This window comes from Melitaea cinxia, chromosome 25 (genome assembly GCF_905220565.1).
Source record: "Melitaea cinxia chromosome 25, ilMelCinx1.1, whole genome shotgun sequence".
Taxonomy (NCBI): Eukaryota; Metazoa; Arthropoda; class Insecta; order Lepidoptera; family Nymphalidae; genus Melitaea; species Melitaea cinxia.
In genome coordinates this window covers 1219200-1245194 of record NC_059418.1, presented here as the reverse complement: position 1 = coordinate 1245194, position 25995 = coordinate 1219200, and the positions used below count along the sequence as shown (strand labels likewise).

The 25995-nt window shown below is 36.4% G+C and overlaps 1 protein-coding gene across 1 annotated transcript; it reads right to left on the bottom strand.

Moving 5' to 3' along the window:
• Positions 1-637: 637 nt before the first annotated feature.
• On the bottom strand, positions 638-21506 carry LOC123665851 (lysosomal alpha-mannosidase-like). Its single transcript, XM_045600085.1, has 19 exons — positions 21385-21506; positions 21261-21338; positions 19529-19631; positions 18112-18214; positions 16596-16683; positions 15256-15320; positions 14190-14316; positions 13206-13411; positions 12165-12298; positions 10414-10550; positions 9465-9557; positions 7130-7259; positions 6058-6133; positions 5375-5495; positions 4587-4677; positions 3884-3974; positions 2697-3241; positions 1697-2183; positions 638-1413 (listed from the first exon to the last, which is right to left on the bottom strand). Exons 1-19 carry the CDS (start codon positions 21504-21506, stop codon positions 638-640), a joined length of 3573 nt encoding a protein of 1190 aa, XP_045456041.1.
• Positions 21507-25995: the final 4489 nt, after the last annotated feature.

Genomic DNA, 25995 nt, shown 5'->3' with positions numbered 1-25995 from the left:
CATATGAATAGATACAGAGCCATAGCTAACTATCTCTCTCTTTCGCATGATAAACGCCATCGTCCGATCAAGAGGCTCACTAGCTCCGTCTCGTTTACTTCCGCTCAGTACGTCAGTCTCTCGAAAGTGAATCATATGCCTAGTGAGCTGGAGATATATTTGAAACGCAAGTGAGCTGGTGAGAGACTAGCTCACTTGAAAAGATATGTTTCATTTTTACAAATAGTTGTAATTAAAATACCAAATAACAGATAAAACAATAATAATTTTTATTTATTAACTATTTTATTATTTAATTAAATAAAGGTTGTTTACAGAGCATACTGTAACAATTATCTCAAACTTGCAATACATGTGTGAATTAATAATTATCACTTTACAAAATTACAATTTTTTTCTTAAACAAAAGCAATAACATATTTTTTAGTTATTGATGCCGGTAGAGCAAGCAATTATTTATAAAATGATATATAATTTATGTGGAATAATTACGAGGCTTTTTCTAAAAAGGGAGGCAAAAATCTTAAACCTTAGCGTATTAATATATCTAAAATAAACAGACATTATTTGTTCCATTAGTAATTGCAACTCTCAATAGAAGTAACGACTTAGAAAACCTTAAAATGAAAGTCATTTCTTAATTATTTTCATATTCATAATCAATTATAAAAGTTCTTATTTGCTGCGGAACTAACAATATGGCTTCGTTTGATTTAACATCTCTTACATCATCTAATGTGTCGTTAGATAATACAGCAAGATCGTCACCATAAAAATTATTAAAATTCTTAACAAAACTGTTGTTAGTCTGCCAAAGTAATGGCGTCCAATCCTTCAAATTCATATTCGCTGATAAAACCGTTTCCGTAACATTTTTCAACTTGATATTCTCTAATAAATCATTTAAATATAATTTCTTAATTCCATCGTTAATAACATCGATTTTTTCTAAGTAATTTTCTAAACGCAGTAATAATTGATTAGCCCGCCATTTTTGTAATGTCAAAATGTGTACACCGAATGGCAATTTCGTTTTTAAATTTGTAAATTCATTTTTAAATCTAATCCAATTATTTTTATCGGTTTTTCTATTGATTTTCGATGTTATTATTTGTGGTTTGAGTTCGATTTCTTTTGAAAATTTCTTTTCGAATAGTCGATTTTTCTTATAATTTGATTTTGTTAAGTATAAGTAGTGAGTGCCTCGTACGAATATGCTGACCTCATTTTCCGTTTCATTCAAAAATGTTTGTACTCCACTGTCGTCTGTTAGTATTCTTCTGTGAAGCATCAGATCTATAGAACCATCTAGAAGAGACGTACCGCCTTGGGGACGATCGTTGAATACCGAAAAACGAATATTTTTCTGAATATCTTCTATATAAATTCTTGATGTGACTGGATAATAGTTTCCTAAAAATAGTACATATTATTTAATTATTAAAAACACAATATCATGAAACGCAAAATAAAAATATAATGATAAATATTTATTTTAAATGCATGTAATATTTTTTTTTAAAAGTAATAATTAGTTTCGCGCCAATTCTTTCCCGTAAAATCTACATTTATAATTAGTTGCTGCTTAACCACTATGATATAAAAAATTATAAAATTTCTTTTAAAGTTTACCGGAATAAAAAAGTTTTTAATTTGAATTTAACTGTTAACTAATGAAAAAAAAAAATTGACTCACCGGCAATACGATCCAAATTATACGGCTCATACAACGCTCTCCTATCTCTAATCCTTTTTATCATCTGTCTCCCATTTGCATCTGTATAGAAAGCCCCTTTATTGTCCAAATTAGTTGTGTATCTTATAAAAACCTCTTTTCCTAGACCATCACTTATCGGTACTGGGCCAACGAGCCAATCGATTTCAACAACCGGACTATCTTTGTATAGCTTTAGTGTAAGGGATGCGTATTCCGAATACTTGCAATGAATTTCGTTAACAACGTTGCTCTTCAAAACATTTATGTCAAAGTTTTCCATTATTGGTTCCGGGTGACTGTCAATCGATCGAAATATATACGCGCCAGGGTTGCGTTTACTACTGTTCAGCTTTGATGGTTCATCAGACACGTAGTAAAAAAATTGTATGTCCAAACTCACATTAATACCGTTTGATAGATTCAGACTTGATATCTTTCGATATTCGTCGATATTCACTTGGATATACTGCAAAATACACGCCTTTCATTCATAAGGAACAGATTTAGTAAAATAAGGCGTAGTAATCTAAATGTTTATTATGTAAATATTGTAAAAATAGTTTCTACGCTAATATATTTTCGAAATTTTTTAACAGAACTTAAAATTAAATTAAAGTTTACTATTACTTCTTTCTCTTTTCTCCGTTATGAACACATTCCACCAAAAAATCTTAAATATCTTCGTGAAGACCACAAATATCACAGTTAGATGAACTAACCTTCTTCATTTTCCATCCAATTTATTTCAGAAAGTGGCTCAAGTTGGTTCAGTCGTTTTTGAGTATATCGCTTAACAATACATTTTTAAGAATCCAATCATGTAATTTTGGTGACGATTCAAATGTATATTTAGAGAATACTTGAATTAATTATTATAAAGAAAATATAATAAGTATAATAAAGAAAGCGCTGATTGTTGATGAAAATGGGACAGAATTCTGTTCGTCAAAAAATTGTAATATCCTAAATACATAGTTACCTTATTGTTAATAAAATTATCATTAGATTCTATGGAATAATACGAATCTTCGTCCAAGTCATATTTCATTGAATCACTATCTCCTGTTTTATCATCAATAAAATCATTAGCATTTGTAACTTCTTGAACATTTTCACTAAGTGTTGTTATATCATAATTTTTTGTTGTTTGAGCACTTCTTGTAGGTGTAGGAGTTATCATATAATGTTCAGTAACTTTGACATCACTCATATCTCCTAATATAACGTTATTTTCTGTTTTAGAATAATCATAATCTTCATAATTCTCATCATCATTGAAATAAGTGAGATTATCTTTTGATGTTTGTCTTATGAAGTATTTCTTTTGACTGTTCTTGTTTATCTTCTTTATAAGTGATTTCTTTCTGCGATTAACTTTCACTTCTTCTACGAAGTACGATCTGTACCCTAGAGCTGGTATGTTTTCTGCTATAAATACAAGTTCATTTTCAACTTTCGATCGCCTTTTTGGTATTTTTCGTATATGGTCTGATAGTTTTGTTGTAACTGCTGTGATTTTGTTTCCTAAAATAATGAAAAAATTATAACTACATACCCACCTTTTATTGTGATTATGTTTTTCACACTAATTTCAGTTGCCTACGATTTATTTATTTATGTTCACATTTTATTGCATATAACGTTAAGAAAATAAAAATATTTTACTTAAAAAAAGCTAATCGGTCAAGTGGCGTGACTATGTGACAAAGATGACTCAGTCAGTCAGTCATTCGTGCTATGGCAGTCCACTGCTGGACATTGGCCTCTCCAAGTTCGCGCCAGACATCCTGATTGTCCGCAGTCCTCATCCAGCCTCCACCGGTAATCTTACGTAGATCGTCGGTCCAGTGGGCCGGAGCACGTCCCACGTAGCGTTTGCCAACAAACAGTCTCCACTCCAGGACATATCTGCTCCAACGGCCATCGGTCCTCCGCTCGTGGATACTCTAATTTCTAATCCTATCTTTGAGAGAGACCCGAAACGTAGCCCGTTCTATTGCATGTCGAACGACTGATGAAAGATGACTCGCTGTTTTCATAAAACGAAGAGATTTTAGCCCCTAAACGATCGCCAGTAGTAATCGAAATGTAGTGAAAATTGATTGAAAATTGAATTAAACAATAAATAACAATAATCGTGAAATATAATTATTGAAAATGCGTTACCAAATGGATCAAACACATCATACTTCTTGTTCAAAATTGGTAATCTAACTGGCATAGTGACTGGCCAAGCCAAGCTGTTGTATATAATTATCTGTAATAAAAAAAAAATATGTTTTAATTAGTTCAATCTCGCGCTCATTTTTATATAATTAGGTCAGCAAGCAAGCGTACGGCTCACCTTATGGTATGCGATTACCGTAGCTTATAGACGTCTGCAACACCAGAAGCATCGCAAGCAATTGCCCAACCTACCCCCACCCTATCCAAGAGCTCTCTACCTTAAAGCTGGGTTCTTCTGTAAGATCGAGGTACTTCTCCAGTCGGGCTGCTCCAGATTTCGAGCAGGATATGTCTTGCTGCTGCTTACGCCGCGTTGGCGCAACTGTCACAGCCATGGATTGTACCTGTTGCGCTGGCGGTTGCGGGTTCGATCCCCGCACATGACAAACATTTGTATTGGCCATCAGGTGTTTGACATGGTCTGGGTGTGCGTGCAGTCCTTGTGGGTCTCCCCACCTTGCCTCGGAGAGCACGTTAAGCCGTCGGTCCCGGTTGTTATCATAGGACAGACATCTAAACCGGAAAGAAATATTTGTACAAATACAAATGTCCATCGGGAACCAGCAAACCGTCGGTGTAAGGCGACTAGACACACCCCTACAGAGCGGCTGTTGCGGGGACTACCCAGTATGCAAATACTTACATAAAAATTTTCAACCTCCGTGTTGGGACAAGACGAGATATTGAAGTAGCACAAGCGATATTGTGTCGTTTTCGGACTGCCGCGGAATTTACTGAAATATTAATGACAATTTTATTAAACGACTAGCTGTGCCCGCGACTTCATCCGCGTGGAATTAAAAAACATATTGTTCAGTTCGCAGTTACAAAAAAAAAATCGAAAATAAAAGTAGCTTATGTTACTCCTTATTACACCAGCTATCTGCCAGTGAAAGTCCCGTCAAGCCCAACCGTTTCAGGGATTAGCCGAAACAAACAGACAGACAGACAAAAATAAAAAAAATGTTGTTTTGGTTTATGTACCGTGTATACATCCGTATGCATTTAGTAAAAACCAGTTATTTTAATATTACAAACAGACACTCCAATTTTATTTATTTAGGAGTACCTTAGTCTACTTTTATTTTAGAAACTTATTTATTTTATAACTCTGCGAACTGTAAAATAACTTTTTTATTAAATTCCACGCGTACGAAGTCGCGGGCACAGCTAGTTTATAAATATTTTACTAAAGCAAGTCCTCTTTCTATATTATCACTAATTTGAACGAAACGTTAGCGCAGCGGTTACAGTACTGACCCCATATGGCATACATTTGTACTGACCCTCTGGGCGTTTGTGCTTGTGCATTGCGTTTCCGGACCCCGACACAGGAATAAATACTACGGGAAACTGTTGAGTCTGAAGCGTTAATTTATTTATATTATACTGTTCTCAATAGGTAATATTTAGTAGAAGAACCTTCCTCACTTGATCGCCTCTGTAATCAACACGCTGGCTCCCTGAACTGCGAGATACAACTTCTTCGTATAGTATTCCTTCACGTAGGGTCGCATGGCGCCTGATAACATATTGTGGTCTTGTGCTATACCTGAGAAATAATTATTTTATGGATATGTGCTGTGCCCTAGCAGGATACATACTGCCAAAATCTCGAGTAACCTATTTGGGAAAGCACCTCAACATTACAGAAGACCACAGCTAAATCATACAGCTTTCAAAGCAGTATTGTGTTCCTGTGGTAAGTAAGGTGATCAGAGCTCCTGGGGGAATTGGGGATAGAGTCGGCAACGCGCATGCGATGCTTCTGGTGTTGCAGACGTTTATAAGCTACGGTAATCTCTTACCATCAGGTAAACTGGACGCTTGTTTACTGAACTAGTTGTATAAAAATATATGCAATACTATACTAGTATTTACACAGTTGAGCTGTTCTGGATGTTAAGTAGAATATTTCATGCTGTACCCTCTCTTAAAAAAAAAAACTTATTGGAAATGGAAAAAGAGACTTTAGTAAAATAAGAACAAGAATTTATACACTTTGAGAATTGAGCATGTTTAATTTAATAATTGGAAAAAAATATTATTATAATAAAGCTAAGAAAGAAAGAAGAAAATATTTTCAGAAAATCGACAAATCTACAGAATCTCACCCATAATCCACGAAAACTCCTCAAAAAAATCGTCATTATTTCCCAAGTCAGCTAAAACTTGTAGCTGTCTCGCGGTCTGTCAACAGGCGTAGTAAAGTATGTTAAGATTCAACTACCCAAATATCACAAGAAGGTGGGGGGTTAAGGAAATAAAAGTGACACTTTAAAAAAATTTATTATATTTTATCTGTATTTAAAGATAATATCCTGAAAATATCAATAATAATAATAAATAACTTTATTGCACACAGTAACATATAACAATTACATAAGTATAAAGCTTAAAGGGAAAAAAAATAATTACGTCGCATGCAACGGGCGGTCTTATCACTAGATGGTGATCTCTTCCAGACTACCCACCAGAAAGGAGCTTGTTGAATTTAGGGGGTTGTGCAATTTCAAAAATGCGTTCAATATATATTATGTGCCAAAAAAAAACTTCGTTTTTGGGTCATAGAATGGTAGTCTAAACTCTCACCAAACACCACCAGGAACCTCTCATGTGAAGTTAAAAAGTTGCCAAAAATAATCACGTAACTCACGACCCCTTATAATAAATCGGTCTATCTGTTAGTGCAATCTACATAAAAACCTGTTTATAAGTTTTAGGCTCCAGAAACGTTGACTTTATATTTTTGTTTATACAATTAGGTCGGCAAACAAGCGTACGGCTCACCTGATGGTAAGCGATTACCGTAGCTTATAGACACCTGCAACACCAGAAGCATCGCAAGCGCGTTGCCGACCCTACCCCCGACCTTTCCCAGGAGTTCTGACCACCACAACACTGCTTGAAAGCAGTATTTATTAGCGTAATCTTCTGTAAGGTCGAGGTATTACCCCAGTCGGGCTGCTCCAGATTTTGAGCAGTATATGAGGTAGAGCACAGCAGGAATTTCCTGCTCAAAATATGGAGCAGCCCGACTGGGGTACCTCGACCTTACAGAAGATCACAGCAAAATAATACTGTTTTCAAGCAATATTGTGTTCTTGTTGGTGAGTAAGGTGACCAGAGCTCCTGGGGGGGTTGGGGATTGGGTCGGTATACAGCTAGTTTAGCTATTGAACTCACCTGTAGGAATATATTCGCCTCTCTAACTAAGATCTTGAAAGTTGGTCGTGAGGTAAAAAATCCACTTGTATATGAGTGTTTATCGTACGCCAGGGGAAAGAAATCATCTTGTTTCGTTTCCAAAACTGGACTGAAATACAAAACATTCCATTAAAATGACTGCAAAAAAGTGTATAGCGATTACTGTGAAATTTAAACGACTTCCAAAAAAGGAGAAGGTTCTCAATCCGACTGTATTTTTTTAAATGTTACTTCAGAACTTTGGACTGGGTTGATCGATTTCAATGATTTTCATTTGAATCAAAAGCTAATACTTGTCATGTAGTCCCATTTAAGAGCCATTTCACAATTTTACGCTCTGCAAGTTTAGGTAAATTTGGTCGCATCGCGCGAGTCGTACGAGCCGCGCGATCTTTGTGCTAGTACGTATAGTGTGACAACCAAAAGACCATCGTGATCATTTTCTGATGTATAATAAAAATTATAACTATGGTATAAAATGTTTTTTACATAATTAATTTGTTAAAAATTTCAAGTATGTTATATAACAACAGTCAATAAATTTAAAATAAAATTAAAAAAATCAATTTTATGAAACAATTTTTTTAAATTGATTTAGTTTTTTCAGTTTACGAATGAATCTAATATTTACGATATGAATAAAAAAGCATTTAATGACATCGACACCGACAAACATATTAATTAACAAATAACAAGACAAACAGATTGAAATGCCTATTTGTATTGATAGTGTGAGAAAAGAAAATTAAATTATACATTTGTTTACAGAAATTATCATTATATTATTTTACAGTCATTTTCGTAATATGTTTATTTTATTTATATTTTATTATGAAAGTATCAAATGCGTTTTATCCGCTATAACAACAGGCGCTTGGCGCGTGTGAGCGAAAGAGACGGCTGCGCAGAATTTGGCGTGGACCTTACCTCTAAGAGCGCTAGCGCTCGACTGATTTACCGGGCTTGATGCGTGGCAATATATACTATATTTTTATTATTTAATATAAAATGTATTAAAAATAATTACATCTTTTAATTATTTTTTTTGTATTCCTTAATGATGTAAGTTTACTTTGATGAAGATAGTTCGTTAAAATTTCTTAGTTTTCTAAGAGAAATATCGCTTTTAAAATTGTACTTATTTGGAAAATATTCGTAACTTTAAATTTTTTTTATCGTTTAATAGAGATACAAATGGAATAAAAATCTATGATAGTGGACAACAAAATTATATTCCACATATTATGATATTTTTTTAAAATGGTTTCAACGTAGAGGTTATTGAAAAGTAGGACTTCAAAGTATACATTGCGACCGTTTACCCAGAGAGGAGGCTGATGAAAAGGTTAATAATTTTATACACATAATATAAATCAAAATTCTGATCTGACTATGGACTACAACAAAGGTTGCTCTATTATATTTCAAGAATATAAATTACATTATTGCATCCAACACTGAGATTAACGACGTCAAAATATTACAATTTCGCGGATTGTTACCGATTTTTGTGAAATGGCTCTTAAATACGAGTATATTCGAGATATAATGAGTACTTTTTGATTAATCTTTGATGACGCGAATTTACATGACGGTGCTAGGTCTTACTCGTACATGACGGTGTGGGACTTGCCTGGTTATGTTCAATATATGTCACGACGCCATCTATCAAATATAATAAATACTTTTTGAGTGATCTTTGATGACGCATATTTATGAGACGTTGCATAATATGACGCAACGCCATCTATCAGACGTCCAGTAAAACTACTTCGGTGAATATCAAATGATGTTACATGGCCACATCTACTATAACGTAGTTAGCTGTGTTACCAACTAGAGTAGCAAGTTTATTGTTTATGGATAATTTTAATCATTTTTGTTTCAATCAAAAGCTGATGCTTGTCTTGTGGTCTCATTTCAATATGACTGAAATCTGATGACTGCCTTTTGTTTCGAAAGTAATTCGAAAGTAATGTTTGATAGCGCGTATTTACTTGATTTTTTTTTTGATCCACCTACATTGTATTACTTGTCGATGTAATTGAAGTCGGTTTTTTTTTGTGAGCAAACACAAATATGAATATAGAAATATTATCTATATTAATATTATTAATCTAAAGAGTTTGTTTGTTTGATTAACGCTCTAATCATTACGTCAATCACAAGAGATATAGGTTCTAAGTGCAAATTTCTTTTTGTGTGGGTTCATCAATTGACCAAGTTATACTATAATAATATTTTTGTTTGTCTTTTCCTCATATTAACGCAGATGAAACAAGTTATATACAAGTCTAGAAGGCGAACACTCAACTTTTCCTCATGTACCGCTTTCAAGTAACAAGCTGGGCTTGAGTACATCACGTGCAATTTGCGCCCGTCTCTATAGGTCTTCTTGTTAACGTGGCTGGAATAGAAGATAAACTCTAAAAAGTATATATAAGTATGGAAAATACAAAAGTGCACGCCTCATAATCTCATTTTTTAATTTTAGTTTATTGTTAATTATAAGTAAACTATTTTGAATTTGACCGTGACCTTCGAAGGGACTTAGTTTTATATCACAGTGAAGCGTATAAAAAATAGATGGACATGATCAGTTTAGTTTTTCGGCAGTTATCGTGACCACGCCTATATTATTAAATTATTTATAGATTATTAATATACGATTATTATATAATTTCTTCCTAAAACTATACAACCAACATTAATATAATTGAGAAAGACAAAGTATTAAATTGTTTATACAAAATTAATATATGTTATAATCTCTTCCTAAAACTATATAATGATGATGCAACAATCAACATTATGTTTTAAAATTAGAACAGTTAGTTAAATGTCAAAGCAGACTTGATCTAAAACAATTTATGGTACTCTTCTAATTTTACACGATCGTTCTGGAGTAATGGTGCTTGTGCCGTGTCGGTGACGCCTAAGCACCGACGGTTGCGGGTTCGATTCCCGCTCGGAGTGGATATTTTTGTTTATAGAAATATTTGGTCCGGTCCTTGTGGGTCTCCCCACCGTACCTCGGAGAACCTGCTGAGCTGTCGGTCCCAGTTCTTATCACATACACCTGATAGCGATCGTTACTCATAATAGGAAACATATCTGCCAACCTGCGTTGGAGCAGCGTGGTGGATTAAGCTAAATCCTTCTCCTACATGGAGAAAGAGGCATATGCCCAGTGGGATATCACAGGCTGAATCAATTAATCAAATAAAAATTTGCCAAACAAAATGACCAAAGTAACCACTCACTCGATCAACTTGTCGATATTGTCGAACCATATCTTAGCGTTGAAGTACCCCATCCGCTGCCCCATCACCACCAGAACTTGATTGGTGTTGTAGCTCAGCGCTTGACGGTGGATTATGGAGTCTATGAACAGTTCTACCTGAAATTATACAACACTAGCTGACCAGGTGAACTTTGCACGCCATTTTTTTATTGGGAATCCATATTTGGGTAAACCTTCTTCTGACAATATAATATACTACGAAAATACGTATACGAAGAAAAGGAAGAATCCAATTTGTTGCAGTCGTTCTCAAGTTATGGCGTGACCAAGGGAAATAAATATTTATTTTTATGTATCTTATATATAAAATTTTCGTCACAATGTTAGTTAACATACTCCTCCAAAACGGCTGGACCGATTTTTATGAAATTATGTGTGTATATCGGGTAGGTCTGAGAATCGGTCAATATCTATTTTTCATACCCCTAAATTATAAGGGGGGGGGGGGGGGTTAAGGAAGTTAATAACATATATGACAAAACAACGTTTGCGGGCTCAGCTAGTATATGTATAGATTTTTTATTATTTTTATTAAACAAAAAATAATACAGTTTATGTGATAAGCAGTAGAGCTAAAACAAATAAAAGTTTAACAAACCACAGTTTTGGCGTAGCAGTGTCAGGTAAAGAAGGGAAAAGTTTTATTTGAATAGGCTTTATATTAACTAAGGTAACAGCAAGAAATTGCTCAAACTATGGAGCAGTCCAGTTGTACCTCTTATGAGTACCTCGACCTTACAGAAGATCACAGCTACGTAATACTGCCTCAAGCAATGTTGTGTTACTGTTGGTGAGTAAGGTGACCAGAGCTTCTAGAGGAGATTGGGGATTTGGTCGGCAACGCGCTTGCGGTGCTTCTGGTGTTGCAGGCGTCTATAAGCTACGGTAATCGCTTACCGGCAGGTGAGCCGTACGCTTGTTTGCCGACCTAGTTATATAAAATATATAAATATATAATATATATGTATGTGATAGCGTAGCCGTATACGTCGAAGACTTTTTTCTCTTTTCCACAGTATTTAATATAGAATACTAGCTGACCCGGTGAACTTCGTATCGCCTAACACAAACTTTATCATATGGTATTAAAGTTCAAATTGACTTTTAAGTATTATCACAAATCTTTTGTATGGGAGTATAGAAAAGTGTTGTTTTTAGACTTTTTCAGGAAATTTAAATTTTTTTTTTTTTAGAATTTTTATCTCCGTAAGAACCACCCTCGTACTTCAAGGAATATTTTAAAAAAAGAATTAGCGAAATCGGTCCAACCGTTCTCGAGTTTTGCGCTTAGCAACACATTCAGCGACTCATTTTTATATTATAGATGGCTAGTATACCTAAGTTATAATATATTAAACAAATAAATAATATAAATAAGTAAATGCTTTACGCTCAATATCTCTCATTATGATTTTGTCCTGTGACGAAAACATATCTAAGGCACAAAATTCCGACAGTGACAAACACCTGTAAGGCCAATAATAACGCTTGTCATGAGCGGGGTTCGAATCCGCGAGCGGAACAACAATCAGCGCTATGACCGTTGCGCCATTGCTTCGCGAATAATGTTTCAAATATAAAGGTACAAGCTCATTTTCTTTTTTAGTCAATTTCTTTTAAACTTTGCTATATGAAGCGAGATTTAATACCAATCTACAAATATTGTGCATTCTATCAACTAGCTAATCAAAAAGTTTATATAAGGCTTACCCTCTCATCAACATTACTGAAAAGGCTATCAGAAGTAATCAGAAGAGGGTCTGAACACATACTGCCGAAACAGAACCCTGGAGGTGACCAGTACCCGTCGAACAGCTTATTTGTGTAAATATCTGTTTCAATTCCTAAAAATGGTAAGCTAGTATTTTAGTATTTTACTCCTTCAGAAACTTTATAAGGCAGGTATGAAAAAAAAACCGAGTGTGCTTTAGACCACACGACTGAAGTAAAACTTCTGCACAATAGCCCTGTACTGTGTCTTAGATATACGAAACGTAAGGCTATGAGAGAAAGAGAGACAGAAAATGTATTCTCACACCACTCTCTTGCTCCATTCGCCTCGCCTGATCACACTTTCGTAACGCTCTTGTCACGCATTCAATTGTGCGCAAAGATATTACTAATTTTGTACTAAAACACAGTTTATATATTATTATCAAAAGAGTAACTGCGGAGTTTCTTGCCGATTCTTCTCTGCAGAATCTACATTCCGAATCGGTGGTAGCTTTACTTCTACAAAAATAATAAGTACTTTAAAGTTTTAATTCGTATAATGACGATTCTAAAGTGCTCTTGGGGCCTATTTGAATAAAGTTGTTTTTGATTTTTATTCACCAGCTGGCTCCCCAAGTCAATCGTGTATAAAGAGGTTTTACTTCAATAATATTGGGAATGAAGTTGCGTGAAACAGCAACGAGACCCGCCTTAATAGTGACGTTTAAAAACCGCGTAATATCTCTTGCGAGAAAGAGATTGAGGTAATCGTTCTTAAAATAAACTACATTCGCCTGTTCCCACTGTCATATCTCATTACACTAGCAGATATCCCACCAGAGCTCCTGGGGGGATTGGGGATTGGGTCGGCAACGCGCTTGCGATGCTTCTGGTGTTGCAGGCGTCTATAAGCTACGGTAATCGCTTACCATCAGGTGAACCGTACGCTAGTTTGCCGACATAAAAAAAACCTTCCTCTTATTTGGTAACTTATTTTATGGACAACGCCTTCGTAGTATAGACAGTCAAATGACTCACCCAAATCATCGCTGCCCCTCCAGATAAACTCCAATCCCTTTCTCTCCATCCTTATTATTTCGTCGTCAAAGCTTATTGGATTTATGAACAATCCGTCGTAACCCATTTGGGCGATGAGAGAAGCGATTTCCTTTGAATGTCCAAAGGTGTCAGCTTGCCACGCAACCAGCGGACGACCGCAGGTCAGAAATGTGGAGTCAATTTTTCTAAATCAGATGATACTCGGTATATATGTGTACTTGGTGAACTTCATATCACCATATTTTTTGCGAATGTATCGGCTTTTTTATTACATTAGCTATATGTATGCCAGTGAAAGTCCTGTCAAAATCGGTCCAGCCGTTTCAGAAATTAGCCGGAAAAAACAAACAGACAGACAGAGACAAAAATTGTAAAAAATGTTATTTTGGTATATGTACTGTGTATACATCCATATGCATTTAGTAAAAGCGGTTATTTTAATGTTACAAACAGACACTCCAATTTTATTTTGTTGTATTATTTGATTAATTATTATTATTATTATTATATAACAGGCAGGCAGTTGAGACAACTGATAGAAGCCTGTATCCGACTGCAAGCGACAAATTATTTTTGTAGCATATATGCATCCAGTCTATTCTTGATCTGGTTGGTAGATTGTGCAGATATCACATCTGGTGGCAACTTGCTTTAAGCCTCCACAACCCTATTAGCAAAAAAATACTAAACTACTACTAATTAATGTTGGTAAAACATGTCAGTTGCCTAAAAAAAAAGCCGTAAAAAATGTTGTGGGAATTGGTGATTAACTTTTGTATTAATTGGAAATGATAAAGAGCTCTGACCACCTTACTTACAGGAACACGACACTGCTTGAAAGCAGTATTTTTTAATTGATCTTCAGTAAGGTCGAGGTATTTCCCCAATCAGGCTGAAATTTCGAGGATATCGCATGCCGTGGTCATTCTCAATAAAATAAAATTAATGTGGATAATGAAATACCTCAAAGAATAAGTGAAGCTGTCGATAACTGACTGATAATACGAACAGGCCTCGTCCGCCATCCCCCACCCTCCCCCTACGAACATCAGACGCCCCTGTCTAATGAGCTCATACACCATACGACGTACTGAAAGTAAGCGATGACCATGTGAACTTGTTTCCGAAGCTAAATTAATTTTCGAAAATTTGCTGTTAATTTTGAAATAGAAAAAAATCGGTTATTCAGTGCTGTCTGACTTTATTTTCATACAGTAACATTGCACAATGTTTGGTTTACATATTAAAGCATAGATGTCGCTAGTATTATTTAAGTAATTAGTTATCAAATCTATACAAACGACTTCCAAAAATGAGGAGGTACACATTTTAATTGTATGTTTTTAAATGTATGTTAATAATGATTTCGATGATTTTTTTTAATCGAAAGATGCGTGTCATGTGCTGCCATTTAAATGTAATTGAGATTTGACAAATGCTTTTTGAGATACTTCTAATAATGCGCATATTTAAAAAAAATGTCTATTATTATTTTTTCATCTACCTACGTTGTATGGTTCATGAAAATTGAAGTATGGATGTATCGATTTTGATGATTCTTGTTTTAATCGAAATCTTATGCTTATCTTGTGCTTTTATTTCAATTGAATTTTTTATAAATATAATATATCAATACTTTTTGAGTAATGTTTGAATGATGAAATGACTGACGTCCGCTCTGGTCTAATGATGCGAGTGCCTTGTCGGTGGCTCCTAAACATCGACGGTCGCGGGTTCAATTCACGCTCGGACTGGACTTTGTGTTTATACAAATATTTATTTCCGGTCTGGCTGTTAGTAATTGTTGGTCTCGGACCGTGCATCGGAGAGCACGTAAAGCCGTCGGTCCTAGTTTTCATCATACACACCTGATAGCGATCGTTACTCATAGTAAGGAACATATCTGCCAGGCCACAGTGGAATAGCCTGTTTGATTAAACTCCAAGCCTTCCGACATGGAGAGAGGCCTATGCCCAGCGGTGGGATATTACAGGCTGTATGTGTTGTATGTTGTAATAGAACAACTGACCAGTATCATGTCGTCTAGACCACCAATGAAAGAAATAAGGTAGCTCACTGTCTGATAGTGTAAACCTAAAAAAAAAAACAGATATTATTCGTCCCTACAGGCTATACACACACACACATATATATATATATACATATATATGAATGTTTAAGCACGCACATTGGTCTATTCTTAACAGGGTAAGATCCCAGTTATCGGTGGAAGCTTTACAAATTTAATTTATTTTTAAAGTTTTAATTTGTAAAAAGACGATTCGAAAGTGCTCTTGGAGTTTATTTAAATAAAGTTGTTTTTGATTTTGATTTTGGTCTCCCAGACAAAATATACATAATACAGTAGAATCAGAGTGAACAGTGAACGAAGACAAATATAAAATAACTAAGGTAGGTCGCACCAAAAATGGTGTGAACTCATGTGTTTTGCCAATAGTCACCACGCTGGGCAGGCGGGTTGGTGACCGCAGGGCTGGCTTTGTCGCACCGAAGACGCTGCTGCCCGTCTTCGGTCTGTGTATTTCAAAGTACCTGATTACACTACAGGTGCTAAAATTAATGAACATAATTAATATTGCTAATCTATTCGATTACGAACGAATGTACTCTTCAGTTCAGTTCTTTGATTAATGGCTTTTAGTTGTGTCACATTGACACATATCATTTCGCTAATGTCACGTGGGGAATGTAGTCTTAATATTCTCCTAAATATCATAGTTTGTGTGTTCTCCATCCTACGTGACATTGGCGAAATGATGTGTCAAACTGACACGACAAAAAGCCACTAAGCAAAGAACTAGAAAAAATAAGCCCTTGAGTGTCAGTTGGTATTTTCGACATTTAAAGTGTCAAAATATACTTTTATGCAGATCTTCTTCTGGAAGAAAAGAGAATGGAGTAACAGGAAGCTGATGAATGGGAAGATTGAGATTTTAAAGGTTAGTGTTATAATTTACTTGATTTATTTATTTATATGTTTATTATTTATTTATATTTAATTATTATATTATTAGATTGTAGGATTCACTTTGTCTTGCCTTTTTGATGACCCTACTCTGTTTTGTTTTAAAATCTCCTCTACCCCAAGGTTCTCTGGAAGAAATCGCTTACCTAGCGATAAGATCGCCTTTGTGCATATTATTATTATGTAAGTTTTTATTTTTTAAGATACCTTTGTTCTTTAAATTTTATACACAATAAAGTATATTTCTTCTTTTTCTTTACTTCGTTTACAAACATACAGAATGTTTCTACTGTTCACTGTACCACTTTAGTCACGTCTAAAATTTTGTCTCATAGCTGAGGAGATTCTAGTTAACAGCTCAATATGACAATTACAGCACTTACGTTCTTCGTTTGTCTGCCCACAGCTCGCTAATAGTCGCGTCCAACACCTGTTTCATATTAATCTTGCTCTGTATAAAGAAATTGTCATCTAAAACAGAGATTATAGATTAACTTATGTTATAGTTTACGAGTTTTAAAATTTAACGTTAATTGGATATCTTAGTTGGTTACCTGTATGGCCAATAAATATACAATTTAAGGTTTATTAATTTATTGGCCATACAGTTGTTTGCCGTGGTCTGGGTGTTTGTGCAGTCCTTGTGGGTCTCTCCACCGTGCCTCGTAGAGCACGTTAAGCCGTCGGTCGTTATCGTTACTCATAGTAGGGAATATATCCGCCAACCCGCATTGGAGCAGCGTGGTGGATTAGCTCTGATCCTTCTCCTACATGGGGAAAGAGGCCTATGCCCAGTAATGGGATATTACAGGCTGAAGCGGGTATCTTAGAAATGTTTAAATGTATAGGAATTATGAAATAATGATCAAAATTGAAAAAAAATATATGGTAAAGTACCGTAACCTTATAGAAGATCACAGATAAGTAATACTATTATGGTTTTTTAATGTTTACGCGAATTTCACTTATTATGATGAAACAACTTTCAACTTCGGATTTTATCGAGGTTTATTAAGTTTTTTTGATGGCTAACGTTTCGAATACTTTACACCAACCATGGTTACGAGAGGATTGAAGTGTTGACGTCGTTTTTTTTTTATATCACTAGGTCGGCAAACAAGCGTACGGCTCGCCTGATGGTAAGCGATTACCGTAGCTTATTGACACGTGCAACACCAGAAGCATCGCAAGCGCGTTGCCGACCCAATCCCCAATCCCCCCAGGAGCTCTGGTCACCTTACTCACTAACAGGAACACAATACTACTTGAAAACAGTATTATTTAGCTGTAATCTTTTGTAAGGTCGAGGTACTACTCCAGTCGAGTTGCTCCAGATTTTGAGCAGGAAATTCCTGCTGTGCCCTACCTTAGTTAAACGTCGTAACGTTGTCGAAAAAGTTGTTTCAGATAATAATATTTTCAAGCAGTGTTACGTTTCTGTGGTGCTGAACGGTAGCTGGAGCTCCTGGAGAAGTGAAGTAGCTATGGTAACAAGGCTATGGTAACCACTTACCATCAAAAGTACCGTACTGTACGCTTGTCTGCAACACCAGTGGTAAACCATAGGCTATGATAATCGCTTGCCATAAGACAGAGCTTATTTATTTATTTACACAATAGTGGTAAAAAAAAACGAGTGTGCTTTAGACCACACGACTGAAGTAAAACTTTTTTAGCAATGCACTGTGTCTTAGATAGGTATACTAAAGTAACTAGATATGAGAGAAAGGGAGAAAGAAATTGTGTGCTAGCACCTTTCTCTCTTGCTCCCATCGCCTCCTGATCACACTTTTCGTAACGCTCTCGTCACGCATTCACCAACAGACTCTCCGAGTCAAGCATGCGTAAAGAAGTTTTACTTCAAAAAAGTAATTGGCAGCCATGTAATGGTCTTCTCACCTCCCGTGTAGTGTTCATCGAACGTGTTTGTGTAACCGAGTTCGGCGTGAGAGTGCGGTGCTATGTGTACGTATATCCATCCCTCTCGTAAAGCGGGACAGCTCTGATGGAGAGAACTTGATTAAGAAAGGTATGAAAACTTCATGCATAGAATATATATACATTTTAAACAAAGATACATTATTACATCGACTAGCTGGCTTGTTTATTGTTAAAGGAAAAAAAAAAAAAAAAAAAAAAACAGATATAATAAAAATTATATATTTTTTATTTAAGAAGGCTTCAAAACAACTTTTGAATTTTAATTAAAAAAATTATTATTATATTAGTTGACGAAAATGTGTTTATTGACAAACGTTAAGATATCGTCGATCCGCAATGTAGACTATGCAGAGAAAAAGCTGCAGGACTGCAAATACTTTAAAAAAATGCCGCGCCATAAAATACAGCGTCACTAAATTTGCAGTAATACAATTTAAATAATTGTGTTTGCTCGCAAACAAAAAAAAACCGACTTCAATTACAGCGACGAGTAATACAACGTAGATCAACGAAAAAATAGTCAAGTAACTACGCGTTATCAAAGATTACTCAAAATGTAGGTAGTTATCAGATCTCGATAAAATTTATATGTGACCACATGATAAACATCAGCTTTCGATTAAATTAAAAATGACCAAAATCGGTACACCCAGTAAAAAGTTATTGCGAATTTTAGAGAGTTTCCCTCGATTTCTCCAGGATTCTATCATCAGATCCTAGTTTCCTTATCATGGTACCAAATTAAAGATATCTCCTTTCCAACAAAAAAAGAATAATCAAAATTGGTACATCCAGTAAAAAGTTATGCAGTATAATACAACATAGGTCGACGAAAGTAGCGTCAAGTAAAAACGCATTATTAGATATAGCTCGAAAAGCAGTTGTAAGATCTCAAATAAATTTTAATTGACACACACCACCTTTCGATTAAAAAAAAAATTGTCGAAATCGGTCCACCCGGTCAAAAGTTCTGATGTAACATACATAAAAAAAAATTCAGTCGAATTGAGAACCTCCTCCTTTTTTGGAAGTCGGTTAAAAATCATTCACGGGAATTTAAGCTTTTGTGCCGGTAAAACTGCAAACTCAAGTTGTTCTTTTAATACTCCTGCTCAAAATATTGAGCAGCCCGACTGGGGTAGTACCTCGACCTTACAGCAGATCACAGCTTAATAACACAGTTTTCAAGCAGTATTGTGTTCCTGTAGGTGAGTAAGGTGACCAGAGCTCCTGGGGGGATTGGGGATTGGGTCGTCAACGTGCTTGCGATGCTTCTGGTATTGCAGACGTCTATAAGCTAGGGTAATCTCTTACCATCAGGTGAGCCGTATGCTTGTTTGCCGACCTAGTGATATATAAAAAAAAAAAAACTTACCTCATAGCCACATCTCTCTCCAAGCTGTTGTATCGGAGTTAACAAGTCTTTTAGCAATGGGTCCATCGCCATTACGCAGTATATGCCTAATACCATTAATATAACATTATATATAAGAAATTTATTCATATTTAAAAACAATATAACCTTCAGCTGTTTGAACTTTCGACTATCATTACTTCGTAAATGAAATAAGACTTATGAAACTTAGAAAATTCAACTATTTTAAGTAAAGACGAGTCGTTTATAGAAGTGTTCCTTAAAAATGTCTCGGATTTTATGTAGATGGTGATAGAGGTTTATTGAATTAATTCAATATGCTTATGACACTGTTTTTTAAAACATATGTTGTGTTTGATAATATTGGCTTTGCTTATAATTTGATCCGACTTTACGCGGATTTCAATAAATGTCGTTTTTGAAACGACTTCGATAAAAGGAGGTTCTCAATTCGACTATATTGTATATTTTTTATCTGTTGACTTGACTGTTGTTTGACGTCGCTTTGGCATGACGGTCACAGCACTGGTTTGTCGCTGTTGCGCTTGCGATTGCGGGCTCGATCCCCGCACATGACAAACATTTGTATTGGCCATACATATGTTTGTCGTGGCTGGGTGTTTGTGCAGTCCTTGTGGGCCTCCCCACCGTGTCTCCGAGAGCACGTTAAGCCGTCGGTCTCGGTTTTTATCATGTACACCTGAGAGCGATCTTTATTCATAGTACGGAATATATCCGCCAACCCGCATTGGAGCAGCGTGGTGGATTAAGCTCCGATCCTTCTCCTACATGGGGAAGGAGGCCTAAGCCCAGCCGTGGGATATTACGGGCTGAAGCGTTTTATCTGTTACATTTGTATTGAATGTTTTCATAACTTTTTATTGGATGTACTGATTTTGATGATTCGTTTTTAATTGATAGCTGATGCCATTTTAATTTTTATCGATATCTAACAAGTACTTTTTAATCGACTTCAAAAAAGGTTCTAAAATCGACTATATTTTTTTATGTGTGTATCGATTTGAACGATTATTTTTAACCGACTTCGAAAAAAGGAGGAGGTTCTCAATTCGACTGTATTTTTTTTTATGTATGTTACATCAGAACTTTTGACCGGGTAGACCGATTTCGACAAATTTTGTTTTAATCGAAAGGTGGTGTGTGCCAATTGGTCCCATTTAAATTTATTTGAGATCTAACAACTGCTTTTCGAGTTATATCTAATAATGCGTTTTTACTTGACGTTTTTTTCGTCGACCTACGTTGTATTATTATACCGCATAACTTTCTACTGGATGTACCGATTTCTATAATTCTTTTTTTGTTGGAAAGGAGATACCCCTAGTTTAGTACCATGATAAGGAAACCAGGATCTGATGATGGGATCCCTGAGAAATCGAGGGAAACTCTCGAAAATCCGTAATAACTTTTTACTGGGTGTACCGATTTTGATAATTTTTAATTTAATCGAAAGCTGATGCTTATCATGTGGCCACATATAAATTTTATCGAGATCTGATAACTACTTTTTGAGTAATCTTTGATAGTTTTCGTAGTTGCTTGACTATTTTTTCGTCGATCTACGTTGTATTACTTATCGATGTAATTGAAGTCGGTTTTTTTTCGTTTGTTTTTTATCGAAAGCTTGGTAGTTATGTGGTCGAATTGAAATTTGATCCAGATCCGACGAATCACGAAGACGACACGTCATGGGATACTCATCCCAACTTACCTGTCCGGTAGTTGTGGTATGGTATACGGGTATGCGACCCCGGCTTCCCTAGCTATTACTGCCCTATCCCTTGCACTCCTGGGTGGTAATATCCTACATTTCCTATTTTCCCACTCTAACTTACCAATCTTCCTTTTTCACACCACCTATCCTTTCCCTTTCCCTATTCCTACCCTCCCGCCAATCCAACGTCTGCCGCGCGGATGGATGCATGGCTAGGGGCAAGCCTAGTCGTAAGCGTGCCATATTGCCCTGGGACCGGGCGACCCAGAATAAGGCCAGCCTTACCCTGGCATGCGGGGCTCTGCCAGGGTGGACAAACTTTTCCCTAGCTACTCGTGGGAACGCAATGGATAACCGAAAAAATTTTATTCACAAAAATGGCGGCGGTGTGGTTCGCCACCCATCACGTCTCGTTTCTCGCGGGGGCGAAAAGCGGCCCATGGAGAGCCGCTTCGCTACGTTGAATGTAAGAGGAGGAATGGATGTTAAGGTAGATAAAGTATGTCAGATGATGGATGAAAGATTCATAGATATTTTGTGCGTGAATGAAACCAAGAGGAAAGGGTGTGACACCACGGTACATGGACCCTACACGGCATACTGGTCGGGAGTCCCCCAAACCAGCCGAGCCTGTCAGGGAGTCGGTGTGATCCTTTCCTCTCGAATGGTTGAATGTGTGATGGAGCATGAATGTGTAAGCCCAAGACTCCTCTGGATTAGGTTGAAAGTCGGACTCACTCGCTTGTTTATCCTTGGGGTCTATGCACCGACGGATCTGCGCGGAGGTGGGTCATTAAAAGACCAACAAGAGAGAGAGGAATTTTGGGATAGCATGAGAGAGGTCTTGAATAAATGCGGAGAAAATGAACGGATCGTAATGTTAGGGGACTTTAATGGGTGGGTTGGAGTAAAGCGTGATGGGTATGATAGAGTTCTGGGTACGTTTGGGGACGAAAGAGTGAATGACAATGGGAGAAGTCTGCTTGAAGTATGCTTGGAATGGAATCTTTGCGTGGTCAACACAATGTTTGAACACAAAAAGATCCATTTGTATACAAGAGATGAGGGTGAGTCTAGAAGTATGATTGATTTTGTAATTGTGGATGAAAGACTGAGAAAGAAAGTGCTTGACACTCGGGCATACCGCGGTGTTGGTCTCGACACAGACCACTTTCTGGTCATAGCCCGAATACGTGGCCTCTTTAAACGATGGCGCCACCGAGGGGCCGAGCCTACGAGGGTTTTAGCCAGAATAAAAGTGGAAAATCTACAAGGAAAAGAAAAGAAAGATGAGTATGTAGAGAAACTGAAAGAAAGTTTTAAAGGCATAGAAGAGATAGGTGTGATTGAGAATTTGTGGGAGGCTTTTAAGAAAGGGGTCGTGAATAGTGCTATTGAGGTGTGCGGGGTAGCTAAAAGAAGGAAAGGAAGAAAGAACTATAATGTGTGGATGGATAAAGATGTACAAAAGGCTGTGCAAGAAAAGAAGAAAGCGTGGTTGGATTGGTTAGCAACAAAAGCTAACCAAAAGGTTCAAAAGGCAACGGATGACGAGGTAAAGGAAGCAAGAACGAAGTATAAAAGATTGAAATCAGTAGCGAAAGAAGTTGTGTCTAGAAAGAAAGAAGAACGAAAGGATGATTTTGATAGGAGGCTCACTGAAGATTTCCAGTCAAACATTTAGTTTTTCTGGAAATCCATCAAAACAGCCAGAGGAAAAATTTCTCCCTCGGAGCTGAGCACAATCAGGAGTCAAGATGGGAGCGTTATAAATGGAGAAGAATGTGTGTTAAAGAGATGGAAAGAGTATTTTGAAAGTGTGTTTGAAAGAGAGGAAGTGCAGGTACAACATCCGGCACCCTCCATTGAGAGTAGTATGTCGATGAAAGTGAGATAAGCATGGATGAAATAGTGAAAGCGCTGAAAAGTATGAGATTAGGTAAGGCTGCAGGGTATGACAGGATCACCGTCGAGATGCTGAGGGCTGGACAGGGTATAGTGGCTAGCCAGCTGTACTGCCTTTTCAATTTGTGCTGGCGAAATGGGCAAGTACCGGAAGACTGGTGCAAAGCCGTAATCGTGCCGTTGTATAAGGGAAAAGGGTCACGGCAGGACTGCATAAATTACCGCGGTATAAGCCTTCTCAGCGTCGTCGGTAAATTGTATGCGAAAGTGTTGATTGAAAGGGTTGTGAATGAAACAGATGAAAAAGTATGGGATGCACAAGCGGGATTTAGAAAGGGAATGGGATGTACGGATCAGGTCTTTTCCTTGCGGTGCATAGCCGAAAAGTTTTTAGCAAAAAACAAAAAGGTCTATTGCGCGTTCGTGGATCTGGAAAAGGCCTATGATAGAGTGGTGAGGAATGAATTGTGGTCAGCATTGTCCGTGTACGATGTGAGCGGCGCACTCATGCGAGCACTACAATCTCTTTATAGGGATTCTAGTGCTTGTGTGAGGATAAACGGGGAATACACTGAATGGTTTAATATCGAAAAAGGTGTTAGACAGGGATGTGTAGCGTCACCGTGGCTGTTTAACTTGTTCATGGACAATTGCTTGACAGAGTTAAAAGAGAATGAAAGTGGGTTGAGAATGGGTGAGTTACTCGTCAAATGTCTTCTCTATGCTGATGACCAAGTATTACTTGCGTCCTCGGCCGAGGAGTTGCAGGAGATGGTAACTGCTATGAGTGGAGCTTTTGTTAGAAAGGGAATGAAGATGAATGTAAAGAAGACGAAAGTGATGGTGTTTGAAAGAGATGAGATAGTGACAGACTGTAATATCGTGATTGGAGATGAACAAATTGAACAGGTGAATGAGTTTGTGTATCTGGGTTCGAAGTTTACAGAGATGGAAAGTGTGAGAGTGATATTGAAAGAAGAGTGAATGCAGGAAACATGGTGAACGGAGCTTTGAACTCCTTTATGAGCAGTCGGAAGGTGTCTAAAAAGGCTCGTTTGGCTGTGCATGAGGGGGTGTTGCTTCCGACAATCATGTACGGAAGTGAAAGTTGGGTATGGCAGAAGAGACATGAAAGCAGAATAAATGCAGTTGAGATGAGAGCGTTAAGAAGTATGATAGGAGTTAAACTGAGTGACAGGATGAGAAATAGTGAGATAAAGAAACGGTGTGGTCTGAAAGAAGATGTAGTGACAAAAATTGAGAAAGGTATGCTGAGATGGTTTGGTCATGTCCAGAGAATGAATGAAGAACGACTGACGAAAAAAGTGTATAAGGCGAGTGTGAGTGGAAGTGTTGGAAGGGGTAGACCTAGGCGGACATTTCAAGACCAAATCGGGGACGTCTTGAAAAAAGGCCAGGTCAAGAGTACCCTAAACCGACGAGCATGTATGAAGGGAATAATGAAAGTGGATGAAGCGAAACAAGTATGTAAGGATCGTAGCAAGTGGAAAGAAGTGGTCTCTGCCTACCCCTACGGGAAAGAGGCGTGATTATATGTATGTATGTATGTATCCGACGAATTATCTCCGAGTTATCTCCAACATTGATAATTTTTTCGACTACCAACTTTGTATTACTTGTTAATGTCAATATTAATGTTTTTTAACCGACTTCTTAAAAAGGAGGAGGTTCTCAATTCGACTGTATTTTTTTTATGTATGTTACTTCAGAACTTTTGACTGGGTGGAGCGATTTCGACAAATTTTCTTTTAATCGAACGGTGGTGTGTGTCATTTGGTCCCATTTAAATTTATTTGAGATCTAACAACTACTTTTCGAGTTATATCTAATAATGCGTTTTTACTTGACGCTTTTTTCGTCGACCTACGTTGTATTATACCGCATAACTTTCTACTGGATCTACCGATTTTGATAATTCTTTTTTGTTAGAAAGGGAATATCTCTAGTTTGGTACTATGATAAGGAAACCAGGATCTGATGATGGGATCCTAGAGAAATCGAGGGAAACTCTCGAAATTCCGCAATAACTTTTTACTGCGTGTACCGATTTTGATAATTTAATCAAAAGCTGGTGTTTATCATGTGGTCACATATAAATTTTATCGAGATCTGATAACTACTTTTTGAGTAAGCTTTGATAAGGCGTAGTTACTTGACTATTTTTTCGTCGATCTACGTTGTATTACTCGTCGATGTAATTGAAGTCAGTTTTTTTTCGTTTGCGAGCAAACACAATTATTGTTCTAACATAATATAGATGTATATATATATATATATATATATATATATATATATACATCTATATTATGTTAGAACAATAATATAAATAGAACAATAATATATATATATATATATATATATATATATATATATATATATATATATATATGTGTGTACATTGTATATTAAATGTTTGTGTTGTTTTAGGTTAAGGGCTAATAAAAAAAATACCATTAATGGTTATAAAATCCTACTGAGTTTGTGATCTCAACCGCGCTGATCAATCTCTCCCGTGTCTTCTCAATTTTACGTGACATTGGCAAAACAAAACACGCAATTTTGGCACTATTGGATCTAATGAATGAATGACTCAAGCAAACACGATTACATATTCATTTTTAGCGCCAATCTCATATGACACAGATGAAAACAGATAATATAACAAAAAATAAAAAATAAAACACTCATTCAATTCTTATTAAATTATTTTATTATAATATTGAGAAACATCAATTAGATATATTTATAAGAATAAAGATAATGAATTTTACATAACATTTCACGAACTCCACATAACATTTTTGTT

Bases quoted from the DNA above. Each gene is read 5' to 3' on its own strand.
- LOC123665851 (XM_045600085.1), bottom strand. From the start codon at position 21,506: ATGGCACGCTTACGACTAGGCTTGCCCCTAGCCATGCATCCATCCGCG. The intron at 10,551-12,164 runs GTAAGCCTTATA...GTATAATTTCAG, and splicing joins TCAGTAATGTTGATGAGAGG to GTAGAACTGTTCATAGACTC. The intron at 4,678-5,374 runs GTGAGGAAGGTT...TTAATATTTCAG, and splicing joins TTGATTACAGAGGCGATCAA to TAAATTCCGCGGCAGTCCGA.